The sequence below is a fragment of the Oryzias melastigma genome, unplaced genomic scaffold (assembly GCF_002922805.2).
Source record: "Oryzias melastigma strain HK-1 unplaced genomic scaffold, ASM292280v2 sc00259, whole genome shotgun sequence".
NCBI classification, from domain to species: Eukaryota; Metazoa; Chordata; class Actinopteri; order Beloniformes; family Adrianichthyidae; genus Oryzias; species Oryzias melastigma.
In genome coordinates this window covers 145,866-166,406 of record NW_023416893.1, presented here as the reverse complement: position 1 = coordinate 166,406, position 20,541 = coordinate 145,866, and the positions used below count along the sequence as shown (strand labels likewise).

The 20,541-nt window shown below is 39.2% G+C and overlaps 1 protein-coding gene across 1 annotated transcript in view; it reads left to right on the top strand.

The window, feature by feature from the left end:
• Positions 1–20,541, top strand: part of med13a (mediator complex subunit 13a) — a 104,184-nt gene that overhangs the window by 745 nt on the left and 82,898 nt on the right. The window contains exon 2 of the mRNA XM_024261310.2: positions 11,594–11,828. Within this exon, the coding sequence (XP_024117078.1) occupies positions 11,594–11,828 (235 nt within the window). The remainder of the gene's footprint in view (positions 1–11,593; positions 11,829–20,541) is intronic.

The following is a 20,541-nucleotide window of genomic DNA, read 5'->3' as shown; positions in this document are numbered from 1 at the left end:
ATCTTCGCCGGGCTTAAGGCCCTGTCAAGTCGAGCTGACATCGATTTAGGACGAGGCATCCCGCTTGGCTAACGTTAGCCTGCGCTGACGTTTTTACCACTTTGTCCGTAACTTGTAACGGAGGGAGGGAGGGGGTCCGCTGGTCCGGGCTTCGCTACATTTCCGCTGAGTTACCAGCGAACGGAGCATTCCGAGCTCGAAATCTATTATTTTGAAAGGGAAAGCCAGCATCAGTTTGTTAAAACTTTATTAACAATAAAAACGAGAGACGGAAAGAGAAATCTGTTGCCAGAAGCACGTTTGCTGATAAAGCTGCAGCACTTCACAGCTTTATTATTATTAACAGACTCAGTCCGTCACTGTGTCTTAGACTCGTAAACCAAATATTGCACTTCTGTCTTAATCATTTTAAGGGCGTCTTTTGGAGCAGACATTTTTGTAACAAACTCTGGAATGGGCAGGCTGTCTGTCACTGCTCCACTTGCACAGCCTGTCGACACAAGCCCGCCCCTTCAGTCTTTCCTCAAAAGCTTTAATGTTTCTCTCCCTCCTCTTTTCTGGTCATGTCACAACAAGACTTCAGCACAGTTGCTTCTATTAAGGCTGTCTTTTCACTTTATAGTTAAATATGTTTACTAGTGGCTTCCTGTTTTCACACCCATGAGAACACTGGTAGATTATTGGAAGTGTGTCATTCATTCTTGAGTTTACAAACTAAAGCTAAACTGAAATGAATTGTGTAGACTGAGTTAGAAGTTATTGCCTCCCAAAAGAATTGCATCTTAATCCTTTAACACCCGAGGCATCACCGATGACGTTTAAACACTAAATATTTAACATACTATAATTTTTTAATTGTTAACACAATCAACGTAATTTCAGTAGATTGAGAAGGAGAAATTTTAAAAATTAAAAAAGATGAAAAAATGACAGTAAATCAAAGAACATAAACACTGGAGCTCCGGTGTTAAAGGGTTAAAGACCCACTCTGTTTTCAAAGGGTCCCAGTGGTCTTTTCATTATGATGATGCAATTTTTAGCCAAAATCGGAAACCCTTCTAGGACATAGTGTCTGCAGAGGAGCAGGAGTTTATTAGAAATTTGCTTCTGAGTTGTGGGTGTAACTGTTGGTGTAAAGTAAGCCCACCCCTCATCTATCTGTTTACATTCCCTCCCGCTTAGCTTACAGCCCCTCACATTACTAATTTCTTAATATATGTGCTCTGTCATCGTAAGACATGTTAATAACACAAAAAACGTAATTTTCATTGGAGAGGGTCTTATTAATTGTTGGAGAAATCTTGGAAGTCCTCGCCAGGAGATTGCTTGTGTTTTCTCTGGTCATTTAGTCAGGAACACAGTCAGACTATGTTTGTTGTTGTTGTTAATTGGCTTGTCAACTGGCTTAACTATCCTTATGCTAAAGTAGCCGGGGAGGCTAATGTTCTTTAACTCCCACAGTCCGACGTCCTTAATGTGATGATCTATTAAAATCAAGCTACAAATTTACAAAACGCACAGGTTTCAGATATCACAGTGCGACTAAGTGAAATGTTCTGGGAGCAAGGCTGACATTAAATAATACATGGTAACAATGTGGTGAAATGAGACACTGCTTTTAGTGCAAATTGACAAAGCTTCTAGCTGTCCGCCCTCTTGAAGGTATCAGAAAATCCAGTCTTTCTTTAATCCAGCTCCAGGGTGATCCATGTGAGCTGAACTCATAATTGCAGTGTTTACGGCTGGTCTCGAAGGCTACACTGAGCATGTGAGATAGCGGCTCGTAGTATTGCTGCTGTGCCTGTCTGGCTGACATTTTCCTGCTCACTGAGACTAAGCATAATACCACTGCTGTTATGACTCACTTGCTGAACAGACTCTACTTTGTTTTTTTTTTTTTTATGCAGAAAGAATGTGATCACATTGTAGTAATTTGCTCCAATGTATTTTTCTTTTTTTTTTTCAAATCATTAGAGTAGCGAGTGGAAAGGAAACTTAACGTGTGTGAAGTGGATAAAACTACTGGTTGCAGTTTAATATTTCTTTTTTTCTACAAATGTTTTGATTTCATATCTTCATCTCAATACCCTTACAGGGCATTTTAGTGAGTTTTTTTGTGATAAAAAATTTAGATGTAATCTGCAGTTTTAATAAAATACAGTTTGCATCTTTGCCAGCCGAAAATGCAAACACACACTAGCTACTTTCATGCCTGCCTGATAACTGGGTTCAGTGGAGGGGAACGAGGTGACTGCCCGGAAAAGAAACAGATCAAGAGAAGGAGGAGCAAACTGTAGCACTGTTTGAGAAGCTTCCTTCACCTGTTGCCTGATATCTAGAGGGGTAGGAAGGCAGCTGTTTGAACACACTGTTCCCTATTCAGACCAGAACCCTGAGCTGCCAGAGGGAAGGTGAGCAGCTGGCAAAACCAGAGGTCATACCCCCCACTTCCCAAGTCTGAAAGTGTCTATCAGTTTAGTCAAACTTGCTGCTCATTTCTGGGTGCTTTAGATGATACACTGACAGCTCATGGAGCTTTCTGCATATGAGAAATAAAACTTCTCGTTGCTCACCTGCTATAGGGCAAGAAAGACAGCCTGAGCTCAGTGTTTTCAACGCACGCTGTACAATAATGTAAAGCACAGAGGAGTGTGATGGTGTGAAAATATGCTTCATGTTTTGGGACCTTGACTTTTTACGCAGTCTGTGTGAAAATAATAATGAGAAACTATGCAACTGTTTGTCTTTGAGAGCTGTCTGCCTCTCCTCTCAGGGAATCCTCTTTTTTTCTTTTAGTGGTTTGAAGTTCTTCCTCCCCAAGCTAAGGGTAACATGAGGACACTTAAGTCTTTTTTTTGCATGCATGCAAACTGTAAATAGTCTTCAGTTCAGGTTTCCATAATTTGTTTGTGTTATTTCCATAAATACTAAAACACAAAACATGCTCCTCACAGCAGTGGTGCCTTACCGCTGGGCTGCAGACCAGTACCGGTCCGTGGGACAGCTGGTACTGGGCCGCAGAGGGAAAAAGAAAAACACAACCTACATTTCTTTTTAAAACAATCTGATTCTAAAGGAAGTTTTATTTTGGAAAACTATTGCATTTATCCACTACACCCGCCTCATTCGTGATGCATGTCAAGTCGCTCGGTCACGTGTCAAATACATCCTACTTTAACCCGTCTGTCAACTGCGCAGACTGATAAATTAAATCCTGAGCTAGCAAAGTTGACAAAATGCAAACATTTGGAAAATTTATTTTTTACAGAAAAGGGAGAAAACAGAAGAAGAGCTTTTTACCTTAACAAAGAAAGAAATCTGCATCTAACAGGCGTAAACCAGGAGTCTTTACTCCAAATATGGATTTATTGCGACACACACCAAATTAATAATGCAGAATATTCAGCAACCGCTGTCTAAAATGACCAGGACGCTACTAATAAAGTTGTTTCTTTTTGCATTTACCTGTCGATCCTTAAAACTCGAACAAGGCTGAAGTTGGCATCTGAATTTGTAGCTTTCATTTTAACAGTTATGGGTTAAGATAAAATCTGTGACATTTCTATGGTTCCAACACCAAATCTAGTGCATAAATAAAGTTTAAAGCACTTGCAGATATTTTACAGAGAATGAAGATGATCTAAAAACAAAAGAAAAACGAAATAAATCAGATGCCAACTTCAGCTTCGTACAGGCCTGTCTTTAAACAAAATTGACATTTAATTGACATTAAAATGGTCCTTGGCCTGAGAAAGTTCGGGGTCCACTGCCTTTAGCACAATACTTTTTAAGAGCTGTTGCATCTCTCCTTGTAGTTCTTTGTACAGTATGGTTTATGCCCTCAAAGAGAATAACATACTGACTTTGATTGTTTTGTTTAAAGTCTGACAATATGCTGGATGAGGGCAGAGATGACAGGAGCAATATCCTCTTTACTTCACTCATGCAAATTTAGTTTTCAAATAAGCAACAGTTCAGTCAATGAGTCAGTCAAACATGCTGTGGGGATTTTATTGATTATCTTGCAAGGAGACGACATCTCCACAGTTGATGTCGATTGTATCTGGTCCAGCTTTTACCCAGCAACAAGTTGATCAATAGACCGACCGCCTCCGTCAGGTTTTAAAACGATCTTCATGTCTCAAGTTCAGGCATTTGCTGCCATTTCAGCTCCAAATTGAAATGAGCTGATTGATAAAGTGTTGATGGGAAAAAATAGGAATTGAAAAATGAACTAGTGCTAGCTATTCCACCTTTGCTTTAGTTCCAACTGTTCTTATGAAATCATGATCAAAATCATCATGAGACTTTATATTCCTCGTGTGGTTTTTGATCTACTTGTATTGTTTTTGGCTAAACAAATAACATAAACAGTCATTGGGTAGAGTCAGAAAGCCAGAGCGGAAATACTTTGCTTTTTAAACAAAACAGTTTTGGCTTGAAGAATTACAGGAGCAGAATTGTTATCATTGAAAGTGACATCAGACAAGCTTTTCTAATCCTCTCCAAATAAGCTCAGCATGTACAGATGCTTGTCCTTAAAAAAGAAGAGCTGCTGGCTCGCTGCCAGAGTTTGCTTTTCTCGCCAATCCTGCACTCAACATACAGTGTGTATGTTGAGTCAGATGAGACTAGAATGGAATAAACAAGTCGTCTACCACAGAGGACGCTCCATGCAGAGTCCGGCCTCTAGCTTGCTTCTTACAGCCTGGAGCTGAAGCGCTCAGTAAACTGTTAGGGCTCAAACAACAACAACAGAAAAGGCTGTAATCAAGCAGAGAAAAAGATGGAGCGTCTGGGAAAATATTGTGATTAAGATGGTGACATTTGTCGTTGTGCTGATGTAGATGGCAGACTGCATTTTGCACTAACTTCTGTGAGTCAGGGTTGAGCTGTCCTGCTTTTGTTACTGCTTTATTGGCCAGTTGGATTTGAAACCAAATTTTTATCACCCCATAAATTGTGTTAATTTCAGTCCTAATGTTTTTTATAAATGTTGCTGCAGCTGCCCCTTTTTTCCAGAGCAATACATGTTCATTGAGGTTGCTTTTAATGTTTCTGTTAATGATAAACTCACTGGACTGAGAACAGATAACACTGCTGTTTTTTTTAAAGCAAGCATTTCATTAATTTGAAATACTGTTTTTCAAAATAAAATGGTTCATACGTGTCAACTTCTTAAGATCAATGGACGGAGGTCCGAGTGTTCTGATGGTGGCCGTCTTGAAAAAGGAGTTAGATGTAAGATGAGAAGAGTGTCTTGCTTGTCGTCCTCACAGAGGAACAGCAGCTGGAGCAGCAACATGAATCTGTGTTTTAGCTGCAACTGTTGCAGCAGAAATGAAGCAGGTCTGATTCTGAGACAAACAGGACCGGATCAGTTGGATTTGTTTACTTTGACTTTGTAGCTGCGTCCCAGACTCTGAATCAGGGGTCAAACAAACTGGTGGCCCCAAGATGATATTTTGTGGCCCCTGTCTTAATATAAGAAAGTTAATGTCAGTGCGGCCTGCAAGTTTTGTATGAATGGCACTTTTATGCTGAGTTCACACTGAACAGGATTCGCTCGAAAAATTGGTGTGGCCAGTTAAAACAGTTGATGAATCTGGTTTCTCCCTCACAAAGAGCAAACTTAAAACAAAAACTTTCAAAACAGATTCAAAATTGGGAGCACATATTTGTGAGTTAAGCTCTTCTCCACCTTGAACTTCAATAAGTTCAAGTCCAGGTCCAGACTTATGACACTCACCTTAAACCCATACTGAGGGTCTCAGCTGCCTCCTTCAAACCAAATGTGGCTCAGCTACGGAGAGGAAGCTGCCAAGTGTCCAGCAGTAAAAAGTGGGCAGAGAAACCGAGTTCAGAAGAATCCAATGACAGAGGAAGTGTTATTTTGTGTTTAACTGTTAAATACAGTAGATATAGAAGACTAAAAAACTGACATATATGACTGATTTATTGACTTAATCATTTTAAATCTGTTTATGTATTTGTCGATTGATAGAGATTTTTATTAGTCATTTTATACAGAAAACAGTTAATAATACGGTGCAGTTAATAGTACAGTACATGTTCCATACAAATTTACTACCAAAGAAGCAATGTACCAGAGGAAGTTAAACACAGCTTGTTGACATCAAAGTTCTTGTTCATCTTATTTCGTGTTATAAATAGAATCTAAGAATTGAGAGAGTTTGATTTTTTTTTAATTTCTGAATCAAATTGGCATTGAGTGACAGACACCCATGAGCTGCTGGGGCCCAGCCTCAGCCGGACTCTGCCTTCAGTGGCCCTGAGGTAAAATGAGTTTGAGACCCCTGGTCTAGATGGTTCCCAGCAGTCAGTCTGTGGTTTTTATGCTGTAATTTTGAGACACCATACGGTGGGTTAACTACTATTCTCAACTCAGACTTTTTTATAAACAAATATTTTACAATGGTTTGTTTGATGCAGTTTCTTCATAATAGAAAGTGCGTATTTATTTTAATAAATAAGCAACTTCTTATTTAAAGGACTTTATTTTTCCTCATTGTCATGCGCTTAGCTTTACTCACTCTTGTTTACTGCTGTTGCTAATCTGACTTGTGTAAAAGTAATGTGCTTCTGTAAATATTTGCGTATTGGTTACTCTTAAATCACTGTGTGTTTGCCTCAGAACACTACAGGTTACAGTGAATGAGTGGAATCATTTAGAAAATCAAGTTTGTTCTGAAAGGTGGAAAACAAACTGACTAAAAAGCAGAAAATGTTGAACTAGATGCATGAAAACGTGGAATTGGTTAAGACTGTAACTGAGTTACTTGTTTGAATAGGATTATTTGTAGCTTGTTGAACTCAGTTGAGAAGAGTGAAAGCGGTCTGCAGGAGGATAATGAAGCTCCCACAGACCGGGGGGGGACTGGACATGGTCATTAGCGTGATGGGAGTGTTCACCTTCTTACAGCTCGTCTTTGCTGCTAGTGATCTGGTTTCACAGATAACCGTTGTTTCCACCCTCCCCTTTCATTGTGTGCACAGATGTTTCTGAGGAAGATGCAGGTGGAAGGTAGAGCTTCTTGCTCCAACAGGAAGGAGCGGCCTAACTGCTGAAACTGCTGTTACACAGACCCAGCCCTAATCACTCAGCCTTGGAGCTTTTTTTGTCATTTGTGCTGAAGCTTTTATATATTCCTCATGAGGCTAATTTGAGAAACTCATTCTTTCATCTCTTTTACATATTTGTTATTCTGATGAATCTCTTAAGGCATGAATGCATAAAATAAAGTTAAATTCTGCCGTAATGATAAAGAAAGGAATCTATTTTCTGTATCATGGACAAGTTCTTTAAAGACACTAGAGCTGTCACTAACAATTATTTTTTTCAATTCGTCAATGATTATTGTTAACGTGAGATGACGTGCAATTTTAAAACATTTTTGGACAAAAGGTGATTGTGCTGGTAGTCAGTCTGTGGATGTTCTCGTCATGTGTAGAGCCGGTAAAGCCCAGAAGACTTCCCATTCACAGGAATTCAAATTTTACATGTATTGTTCATGAATTTCAGTGATAAAATACAAAAGGTTTAAGGTCCCAGGTAAGCTAAATGCTTGCCCAAAAAAGCCATAATTGGCTCCCAAGCTGTAGGGTTCCTAAACCCTGCTTTAAATCATTGTATAAACTTCCCATAGAAAGTTTGCACTGGAAAGAGTTTGAAGAGACCAATCATTCAGATAGGTAAAAAAAAAAACAAAAACAAAGTTATGGCGTTTTAAGTGATCAAATGTAGGGGGTAATTTTATCCCTAAATAAACAGAAAAACAATAAACTTGTTGTGGCCCGAAACAAAGATGAGTGTTCAAAGTTTCACAACTTTCTCATTATTTGACCAATCCAAGAAAGGGAGGTATCATTGCAAAGCTGGTCAAAAGAGCTACAACAATTAACTGATATCAAATCAGTATTTTTATTTTAAATAATAATTAGGAATATAATCAAGACAATGGTAACATTCCATTTGAAGCTACACATATGCTGTAGGGCAGAGTAAACACTGACATCTACAGCTTGACATAAAATGACTTGACTTAAAAAAAATCCTTTAAAAGCAGACATCTTTTATATATATATAAACTATTTTAAGGTGACAACACTGAGAGATTCTGGACTTTTACTTCCAGGTTTAAACATGAACGATGAAAATTAGAAAATAATAAAAAATAATGTCTACAAAGGTTGAAAAATCATTAAACTAATGTGTACAATACTTTGATATTTTTTTAAGTCTTGATCAATGTTTTAAAAAATAAAACATTAATAAAACAGATATTTTATTGAAATGATCACATTCCAAAAGTATTTCATTTAGGCACACCTGCTCATTTTTGTTTGTAAACATTGGTTGCAGCCAATCAGCTTGCTAATAAACTGTCACGTGACCTCATGCTCCAACATTCACTGCTTGGACACAGAGACTTTTGAACAAAAAAAAACAGTACCTGCTAATTTTTATTTTCTCATGAAATTTGCAAGAGATAGCGAATACAACAACAAAAATCGACTGGTAGCATAATTAGACACCAACTAACTTACCTTAGAAAGCTGAAGAGTGGTTTGTGAACCACGTATTCCGTCCAGAACATTTCCTAACTTGTATTACATGCATTTAGAAAAATCGAGAAGCAGGTTTAAGACAAAAATTTGGACCATGTTATAATTAGATGCCCTTGCTCCATGGTGGGCTACTACCCACTGATGAAGTGATGCTCATTCTGAGACGGTGAGAACGCTGCAGCCTTGCGCGCTGCTCTGATAGCTGGTCTGGTAGAAAGTTCTGGTGGCTAAGCTAGGTCATGTGCTCCCTGCTCCGCTCCATTCTGATCATCCACTTCCAGACAAACAGATCCATGAACGTCTTTGTTTTCCTCATCTGAGGCTGGAATCTTGATCAAACCTGTACGGCTGGATAGAAATGATGTTGATCACCATTTTTGTTGCACCGCTAATGTTAAGTTGGATGAGTAAGCCAGCAGGAGAGTGTAAGCTGATGAGTGATGGGAATTGGAGTTTCTCCATGCCTTATAGTCCCACCCACAACTCAGAGGGAATTTCTGATGAACTCCTGCCGCTCTGCAGAAACTGTCTGAGAAAACAACACAGGTTTTTAGATTTTGGCTAAAACCAGCATAATCCTAATTAAAAGACCATAGGGAACACTTTGAAAATAGATCAATAGATGATGGGAGTGGGACTTGAACACATCGCAGAAGCTGTTTAGTCATTGTTCTTCTTACAGACCTGGCATTGGTCGTCATGCTGTTCTTTTTTTGAATCTTCATAAGCACTCGTCCGTCAAGTCTTGTTTATCAGCGGACAAAAGTGAAAGGTTGTTACTTTTCTGCAGTTACAAGTACCGCTCGTTCTGTCCTGACTCTCTTTAGGTTCAAATAGTTCAAAAGGGTTAATTGGTTAAATAGACAGGAGGACAGCTCACTAATTCTGTTTGGACTAAGACTAAATGAGTAGAAAATGAACAGGTTCTCACAGATGAAGAACAAAGATTGCTGGTGGGGATTCTTAAGACATTGTGTGGGTTTTTATGAATGTGTTAGATATGAAAGTACATGGGTTTAGGTCAACTGGGCGGTGTGTCGGTACTTGGCTGACAGGCAACAGTGAAGCCTAGTGTCTCTTTTTGAAAGCTTATGAACCTTGCAAGTGATTTGCAACCTGTGGGGCTTTTGCCTGTAGGTTTTATTCTCTCTGTGAAATACAGACTGTTTATAAAAATACAAAGCATAACCCTCCTGCCAGCACTTCCCTATAATGAGGATTAACATGGTAAGACAATTTTTTACCTGCATTAATCTGTGATTACTTTGAAAGTAACCAGAATTAGCCAGTAGTATTATACAGAAAAAATTCCATTCCATATTCTTTAAGCAGTTTTTTTTTAATTCATATTGTCTTCATTTTTTAAAATTTCCCCAATTTTTAATTTCCATTTTGCTGAGTGGGTTGTAGGCATAGACTGTGTCATCAATGTACTGCCCAACCCCTCCCCTCTCCTGTTCCAAACAGGAAGTACCTGCTGGTTGCAAGTTGCTGCCACAAACGATTATTTTAGTATATTTAGTCTACACTAGCTTACACACTAGCATTATCTGCAATAATGCTAGTGTGAATGCTGTAAGCTAAATTTGGCCGCTGAAGATGTTAGTGCTGATAACAGAAGATGCTAGTGACGATAGCTGAAGATGCTGAAATTGATAGCTGAAAACGCTGAAGCTGATAGCCAGTTGAAATATTAGTTAAATGCCAAATTAGCCTAAAATTTTAAAAAGCATAAGTTAGCCAAAATAGCTAGCATGTAGCTGAAATATTCGCTAAACTCCAAAACAGCCTAAAAAACCTTAGCAAATGCCAAAAATAGTCCAAAAAGCTAGCAGAATGCCAATATAACTTTCAACTTCACTACACTCTGATTCCATATAATATATAGTAATGATTAATCGACAATTAAATTAGTCGGCAACTATTTTAATAGTCGATTAGTCGTTGATTTGTCGACTAATCGTGGCAGCCAGAGTTGCAAGAAGGCAAAAGTCCCATAGACTTCCACTGAGAAATAAACAGTTATTTCTTAGTCATTTTATTCGTCTGAATAACCATTCTTGCTCTGATGCTTGAATGTTTGATTGACAGATTCTCCCGAGCTTGCTCTCAAAGGGAGGGGTGTGGCCTTCAAACAAGTGGGAACAAATTCACTTTTGATTGGTGACAGTAGTTCCTCTAAAAACGTGACTCAGACCGGCTCGGACTAATCGCTGTCAAGGGGTTGCAATATGGCGGTAGACGTATCAGGGAGTATCGGAGAAAGCTCTGACCTGATTTTGTAAGGGCTGGAGGTAATGCATTTCCTATGGGTGATGTCAACACCTTGTTTTGTCCAGTTCATATAAACCAGGGGGGGTCCCCAAACTACGGCCCCCGGGCCAGATCAGGCCACATTTGGCCCGGCCCCCACACACTATCAGAAACGCTGATTGAGAACCATATAAACGTGACTTATTATTCCACCCTTCTGCAGGCTGAACGATGATGGGAGAAGATAGAATATTTATTGGTTAAATAGAGATTCACTTTTTCTTTATTATTTTTTTTCCTCTGTGCGTTTTTTGGACATCAATGGCTCTTAAGCTCTTTCAGCTATTAAAATATTCAACTCTTTCTATGCTAGCTTATCCAACAGTTTTTGGCGGTTACTAAGGATTACTAGGCCATTTTGGGGTTTGGCTAATATTTTAGCCACATGCTAGCTGTTTTGGCCACCGGCCCCACATCAAAGAAGAAAACATTGGAAAAACTACACGTAAACGGTGTGAACCTCAGAGATCTTAAAGCTGATATAGGGGATTGAACTTTACATGATTATATCACATATACGTACTACATTTATCCCTGATATAAACGGTGTATGGTTGTAAGTCAACGCTGGTGACTCAATTGCTTCACAAAAGAGGACACATACCTCCTGTTAACAGTGCTGAGTGCTGATTGGATCCTGAACCTACAAGTTCTCACCTTAACAACCCATCTGTCTCTCCTTAACTTGCAGGCTGACTTGACGGGGATCAAATGGAAGATGTTTGTGTGGCAGGGCCCCACCTCTGCTCCAATCCTCTTCCCGGTGACAGAGGAGGACCCCATCCTTTGTAGCTTCAGTCGCTGCCTGAAGGCAGACGTGCTGAGCGTGTGGAGGCGCAGCCAGCGACCAGGCCGGAGGGAGCTGTGGCTTTTCTGGTGGGGTGATGACCCCAACTTTACTGAGCTAATCCACCATGAGCTCACAGGTGGGACCACTTGAAATCCGCGTAAAAGAAATGCACGTGTTCTTTTCAGTGTGATGCATTTTGTCTGTGATGCTTTGTGTGTCTACCAAAGTACTCGGGGTGCTTGTGGAAACACTCTTAAAGGCTTGACTCTACTAACGGAAGCCGAAAGCAGCCTGCCCTACTTTTTTTTTGGGGAATCGTTTTCTCGTGATACGAGATAATCAATAACGAAAAAGGAAGCGTCCCGCTCTCCCTTTCCCGCACGGAGATGCAGACTTCTCCTGTTTTAAGTCTATTTATTTTGTGGTTAACAAGAAAAACAGCAGAAGAACACGCCACAAAAGTTGTATTTAGTCTATTTTTAAAAATTATTTTATTATTGAGTCTACGCTCCTCAAACGCCTTCAGTCCGTCTCATGCACAAGCCCTCCTCCTATAATTTCCCCCAAACCTCTGAACAGGCTGATGGACAGATCACAGCGCCAACGAGAATCTGCGCATGATGTGTTCAATGAACTTCAAACACTTGGCCCAATTCACTTCGCCACTAAACTTTTTTTCAGTTTTATACAATCCTCAGCAAAACAAAGCAGTTTTTCAGAAAAAAAGTCGACAGTATGTTATCCATCGATTTTATAAGCATCAGTTCTGGGGTTCGACGTTTTCTCTGATAACCTGCTTTGTTTTGCTGCTGATGTCCAGAGGTCAGTGAACGCATCATGCAGAAACACTCGGCAGACTAGAATTCTGTCAATCTGTTAATGTTTGACCGCTCTCTTCTCTGCATGGAGACACAGAGACCTCACCTGTTTGAAAACACTCCACAAACGTTGTTTTTAGTCTATTTTTTTTTTATTAGTGGGCCCTGCTCTTTAAACATCTTAATTCCGTCTCATGCACCAGCCCCTCCCTTAATTTCTCCAAAAACCCTGAACAAACCTTGACAGATTGACAGAATTCAGGTCTGCCGAGCATTCCTGCATGGTGCGTTCACTGAGCTCCGGACATCAGCAGTCTGTTTGGGTCGTCTAATGTCCGGAGTTCATTGAACACATCATGAGCAGATTCTCATTGGCTCTCTGATTTGTCAATCAGCCTGTTCGGAGGTTTGTAAAGGGAAGAGGGCTGGTGCATGAGATGGAATGAAGGAGTTTGAGGAGTGTTGACTCAATAATAAAATGATAAAGAAATTAAGAGCAAAAACAACTTTTGTGGCGTGTTCTTCTGCTGTTTTTCTTGTTAACCACAAAATAAATAGACTTAAAACAGATGAAGTCTGCATCTCCGTGCAGGAAAGGGAGAGCGGGACGCTTCCTTTTTCGTTATTGATTATCTCGTTATCACGAGACAACGATCCCAAAAAAAATGGGGCAGGCCGCTTTCGGCTTCCATATCTACTGTAAGGTTATAGAGTTATAAACGTTTTTCAGGATTTCAAACTTTCCTAACAAGCAGATTTTTTCCACCTTTCAGATTCAAGTGTTTATTTGGTTTGTGTGACCGTTTCTTTTTTCTCCAGTTGAAAATTCTACTTTCACATTATAGCATTTCTTACCTACGTTTCTCTCAGTGTAAATGCACTAGTTAAGTCTTTTTATGCTATATTTAGCAAATGTTATGAAAATGAAAAATACATGGAAAATTAAAGCTTAGTTCACCCCGGATGTCAGGCAGGGGTGTCCACTTTCAATGTTAAGCAAGTACAGACTCGATCAGAGGTCCTGTGGTGCGATGCGAGTGTCAGAGGCAGGGTGACGGTTTGGTAATGGCACATTTGGGACAGTGCGGCAAAAATTGTGATACGTAGCAAACATTTGGCTGCACAAGCTCTGAACGTTGGGGGAAGAATTAGTGTTGTGGCAACCACTCAGGGACTCAGCTTTGGCCCACGAACAATTGATGACTTGATAAGTGGGTGGAGTCCAGAACAACATCGTTCTCCTCCTGAAGTTTGTCATTTGTAAACATATTTCTGGACATGGGTCCAGCAGTAAATTTGCCAAGCAGGCAGAATCTTCTTCAGTATGAATGCAGCATCAGAGCTCAGCTTTGTAAGAGAAACACTTAAAGTCAGAGAATCCTGTCAAGATATGTCATTAATTCCACAGGTACAAATGATTCCCCTGCATGACTGTTTGGCTTGCACCAGTGGGGACACCTTGTAAGTAAGAAAGAGCTTTAGGGAAGTGTTATTATCTGTGTAATCTGATACCTTCATAATGCCTCAACGTTTACCCTCCACTGATCTAACCAGCTGACTGCTTTTGCCAACATCTGCAGGGCATCTTCCTCTCTTTGGATATGCTGGGTATCGTGTTGTTTTTGCCTGTGTGCTGGCAATCAGGTTTACAGTTTTAGATATCTGCTGTCCCTCGGTGGACTAAATTTTAGCGTAATTGTAGTTTGAAGTGCATCAAAATGAATTGAGGTCATGTGTTTCTGTTCTGCTGAAACTGAATAGAAAAGGGACATTTTAGAAACGGAGTTCAATCGTGTCAGAGCTTCAGCGAACAGCACAGTATGCATGAGCAACCACGCAGAAATGAGGCAAATGCATCTACCCCATACTTTCCTCTTCCCTAACAGCAGCATTCATGCAGGACGATGGAAAACTGCATCCTTATAGATTGAACTCTTGTCATGTTTATTGGAAGTTTGAAGATTTAGCCAAACGTAACCTGTCTGTGACCCTTCTTCATTAGGAGCGTTGCGCCTGAAGTATGCTCAGGAAGGAACCTGAGGGCAACGATGGGCAGCTCATTCAAGCCTAACGGGTCCTGGTAATAACCTGAAGCCGTTGGCTCAGGCCTTGTAATGGAGAGTGCATTGCAGAAGGGGGTGTGGTGGGGGTGTTTATATTTGGAAAATTGTTGGAGTTGTTGCTCCTTTATGTACACAGAAAATTGAAGATAGGATACAATTGGAAGATATACTGTATTCTGCATCTAAAATATTTTTTTTTTGCTGATCATCACTAGTTCTGTGGAGAAATTGAGTGTTGCTGTTAGACTGGGGGCGGATCCTGAAAGAGGGGGCCTCGCTTTGTGACGTCAGATCATGAGGATCTGCTCGTTTTTGTGGATAAGGGAGGTGCTGCTGCTGAGCACGCAGGTTTTTAGAGGACTACTCAGAAATGCATGAAAGGATCAAAATACCGCTTTGGGGTTCTTTACAGTGAGGAATGAACAGTAACATGCACTGAAAAGTTTAAAAAGTTGTTTTTTTTCATGGTATGGCTCCTTTCAAAAAAAGGGGAATATATATATAAATATTTAAAAAGAAGGTAGAAAAGTAGGAGATGTTAGAATTTACTACTTTTCCATCTTTCTCTGTGCCCCCTGCTGCAATTTGAGAAAAAACACACTGCAGCAGCTTTGGGTTAACGTCAAGCAGAAACTTTGACTGATGGTTAATCAAAAACAGTGTTTGTGATTTTGACATGTATATTGTGTTCAGTGTGAATGAAGAGTTGATTTAAATCATGTGTGTGTGTTTGTGGGGGGTGCGTATGTGGTGGTGGGGGGAACACATAATTTGTGATCCCTTACACCCCTAAATAAAGTCAGCATTACTAATGTTAACATTTACAGCTATCAATAAGTAGCAGTATGTTTGCTCTCTCTTTGAGTTAATTTTAGCTTAGCTTACCTAGACTGTGTTCGCTCTTCAGTGTGGTCATCCTCAGTCACATCGTGCTTCCTCTTCAGGTGTGCATGTATCGCCGTATTGCTGCTGTGGAACATGAGTTCTGCCTTGTAGATATTAGGGCTGTGGATCATTGCTTAGGTGGCGATCCGATTCGATTCACGAATCAAGCTCAACGTTTGACGAATCGAACCACGATTCTTACTTTTTAATATGTTTATTGCTATGTGTATGTCTATTTACTTAATGGATGAAAAATGAAATTATTTGTATTTAATCATCATTTATACCTTTATTTAGAACAGGAGATCAGAATCAACAAAACTAATAAAAAAGAAAACACAAAGATTCAGATAAAAAGAAATTTTGTTTGTAATTTTAAACTTTTTTTTTAATCAATCTTCTGGTTCAGCAGTAAAACAACATAAAAAAGGATAAAATCACTGCTGTTTTGGATCATTTAACAACCAAACCTGAAAATGTTCTCCACAGTTTTCTATCCTCAAAGTTCTCCAATATTTTACGTTCTAAGCATCACATATTGGTGGAGAGCACGTATTAAAAAGTATTCGCAGCAGAATCAGCTGATTCACGTTGATTACATCCACCCTTCAGCAGCGCGAGGCTGTTTCTTCAGAATAAGATGGAGTTTCGTTAATTGCGTCAAATGTTGAGGAGTTATTATAACCAAAATAATGTAAACACTGGAGCTAAAGCTCCGATGTTAAAGCTAATTCATTTTTTCAGAAGTTATGTCTGTGAGTGGAACTTCAGTCTCAGTTTCTGAACAGAAAAAAGCTCTCGCTAGTTTTACTTTGAAAACCAGAAGCTTCACCGTTACGAACATGTGTTTACTTCCGTTGGCGGTACCGCGGCTCTTTCGGCTTTGTTTTAGTTGGTAAACTTAAAAACCTACATTAATCTGCATTTTAGAGCAAAAATACATCGTCCCCAGATAATATTTCAAACATATTTTACTACAATTTACCACATTTATAAAGATCGTGAATCAGCGATCTTGGACGTCGCGATTATCCGTAATTAAATTTTCGGGAGCATATCGCGAGTACCCGAGCACCTGGATACTCGTTACAGCCCTAGTAGATATTGCATTAGACACTTTTTTATTTTGTTTATTTGTTTCCCATTCTTTCAAGCTCCATTGGCGTGGTGTTATGGTATCCCAGTATTCCTAGAACTGCTTTCTATTGCCGCGTCAAAGAAAAACCTGTAGTTTTGAGATAAAATCAAGAGAAAAACCCCCACAACGCATGGACCAATAACTTGGTCATTGATTTTAATGGTCGACGTAGCTATGACCAATTGACTAATCATAGCAATCTCTATGGACAGCCTCTTTTTATAAACATGGAAGTTCTGTTTAAATAAAAACCCAGACCCATTTTTCCTTAATAATAAAATGATGTGGAATGCACCACAAACCAAGAGGATCATAGAACCTCTTTTCTGATATTTTTCTGCTTCACTGATGTCACCATGAGTTCTTCTGGGTTAAATTTACGTTTAAATCAGATGAAAACCAATCATGAAGGAGGAATTAATAATTGCGGCTTAATTTCTATGACATCAAGTCTTTGATTAATCAGAATAGATCTGTGACGGAAAAAGCCTGGAGCAAGATTTATGAGATTTGCACTGCTTTGACATTTCATTCTAAGCCTCATCCAACTGTGAGTGCATGTGCTATGATTGGATAGTGACAGACCTGTGTGAACGCCATAAAACTGAAAGCACATCAAGAACCCACGTTCAGAGCGTTCATGAATGCCTGATGTGTACGTAGCATTATACACTCAGTGGTAAACCCTTTAAGATCAGAGCTTTAGCTACAGTGTTAATGGTCTTACTGTAACCTTTCAACTGTTTTACTCAGTTAATGTAATTTAAACGGGTTCTGAAGCTGAGTATGACATCTGTGGGCTGATAAGCAACACTTTACTGTCGTATTGTGGTTACGTAATCAACACAAACGGTAGCGGTTTTAGGTACGGGCAGCTGTCTGGGGCGCCAATTCTAAGGGGGCGCCTGGAAAAAGAAAAACAAAAAAACTGCACCACTATGGCTTTCCATTACCTATTATATCACAATGTTTTGAACGACTTGAAACCAGGGGGAGTAATTTAATGTAGAGCTGCCACTGAACACGAACCAGTGGATTCTGAAGCAGAGAAAAGCAGCTTTGGACTGATGCTGGCACAAAGCTGCTCATGTCTGCTTCAGAAACAGTTGGAATGATGTTAATTGCATAAATGGTCAAATGATAGTTCAAAGAATGTGTTATTTTGTGTCACCGATGACAATATTAAAGGGTTCAGGGATTCGTTTGCTCAACCTATGGTTTTTGCTGAGAAGTACATCTCTTGTTTTCTCTTAATATAAAGATTGGAGAATAGTTGACTTGTTTTGTAAATTATTTCTAGATTCTCTTGAATATCCTGTCTGAATCTTAGTCACTCAGTATTGGCCAGTTTCTTACTGATTTGTTAATCTAAGTAAGTGATCAAAAATTCAGCCGTTGACGTGACATTTTTTTTCCTGTTGGAAAGTTTTGTTGGTGAACATTAGAGCTCAGTACATTTTGCCCGTCCTGCACACACCAGCTTTTACATTGCAAAGCAGTTTGCTGGGTTTTAAAATCCAAACTCACTTACAGGTTTCTTTCAATTGCATGCAATGTGGGGTTGGGCTCAGACACACCTTACGCTGTTGTGGTCCATAGTGTCAGCAGAGCTTACCTCAGTTATCAGTAACCAACAGATCTTAACACATTTGACAGCTTTATGCATGTCTGTCAGATGATAGTTTCCTGCATTGTTTCCAGCCTGAATTTTATTTCAAGTTTATCTGGAAGATGTGAGCTACAAAGTTGGCCCTCCATTTGATTCTTTTAATACAAATGATTGTCAGTTAATATTCTCTACGGTGGTTCAAAATATTCCTGCAGCACACAGAAACATATTCTTTTATCTTATCTTTTGCAGAATATATTCCTTATCCAGATAATGGCGTGTGTGTAAACGCCGCCAACGAGTCTTGATATACTGGACTTTACCACGGCATTTGTGAGGTGGTTGGATAGCAATTAGGCAGGTTGCATTTCCTGAGATGCACCAGTCAGATAAGTGGGATTGAACAGGTGGGAAGTCTGTTTGAGATGGAGATAAAAAGATCAAGTAAAAGGAACACTCCTTGATTTTCCAAACAAAGCATGTCTTGGGAAGTAAGTACAATACCATGTCAGAATGAGCGCCCTAATTTCAACTAAACCTCCTTCATCTACTCTGTGTGACTTGGGTGTCAAGTCTTTCCTGGTCTGCTTGTTTGTCTTTGAAGAAAGTTTCAGTCAAAAATAGTTGTGACCAATCACAATCAAAGATTAAATGATCATATCACCTTCAGATTTTAGATGGCTTATTATGTGGTTTTATAGAATAATCATGAGTTTCTCATTGCAAGCAGGTTTGAGAATTCTTGCAGCAGAAAAAAGCGAATTATGCATTGTTCTTCAAAAATCATTTCCAGCTTAAGGTTGTTGGAGGACATAAAATAATTAAGTGGTTGGGATACTTTTTAGGATTATATACAAACCCAGAAGGAACGCACAACACTAACGAATGACCTTTTAATTCAGTGATTTATTTTGCCTTACAGACATGTTTGTGCAACTCAAACAATTGAACTACTATATACCATCTGGGTGCTTGTCAAATTTTACCTAAAAAGTACCAATATGGCCGGAACAGTTAGACCGGTGGAACTTGTTCAACATGAAAGGGATTGGTCAAAGATGCTGTGTCGAGGAAAAATGAGGTGGAATTGTTGGGACCACATCATCATGACGGGACTGTGAAGGAATCGGAATAGTTTCAAACTATTGGTTGTCATAGAGGTTTTTCACAACTGTGAACATATCAAAATATTCTCTGGATTGTCTGACCAAACTTTACTTGGACTTGTTAAATTCTTTCAACAAAGAAACAACTTTTTATATAGTTAAAATTATTTTTCAAGATTCCGAAGAAGTTTTGGTCAGGAATCTTTTTAAACCATTTATATATAGAATGTGGGAGGAAAAAGGACAAGGGCAATGCAACTGATTTGGATCAAAAGTGCAAAGAAAAAACTCAGAACACAGAAAAGTTGGCGGTTTGTACATTTTTCTTAGCTGTATGATTTTTTTCCCTCTTCTTTTTGTGCTCAGTCTGTGGAGGTGCTAATCTCAACAAAGCCTGGCACTCAGCTGTTGACCCTTATCACTGCCACACATTAAAGGACACAAGTTACATTTGCTCTTCCTCCTGTTTTTGGTATTTTCTTCTTGAGGAATTCAGATCTTTTTAACAAAATTTTAATGAACAAGTGCAGTTTTCTTATGTGCCACTTTTTCATGTAGCGGTCAGAAAGCGCTTCAATAAACAGGGGAAAATGCAGAAATAAATGCACCGTGAAATATCTATATGTAGATTAAAATGCATTATGCAGCAAACAATTGCAATCTAGCCATAAAGCTCCTTGCCTTACTAAAATGCTTACAGGACGAAAAAAAAAGTTTTTTTTAAAAACATAAACCAGGAGTCTGCAACCTGCGGCTCCAGATCCTCATGTGGCTCTTTCATCTCTCCATGGTGGCTCCTTGGTCAAACATAAAGTAAGTCATGGAGACTGCTGACCCAGACATGTCGACCGTCAGAGTCAGTAGCTCCTGATAATGGCTGTCTAACCAAAACTACCTACAGAAAACAAATAAACTAAAATATCAAAACCCAGCAGTGTAAGACTGCTGAGGATGAAGAGGGGGAAAAAAGAACAAAAAAATAAATAAATAAAAGAAAAATAAAATTGCAAATTTATAAAGTAAGGATTACTTAATTGTCACGTATTTAATTTACATTAGTTTTAAATCGATGTCTGTGGTTCACATAGATGATAAACTATGTAGGTTTTTCATCCCTGTTGACCTGAAGACATCTTGTTTGCTCAACACTATTAGGATGGACACACTTTATATGCAAAGCAAAACTTTGGTAAAAAGTTTGATCTTTTATGAGTTAAAACACATATAATC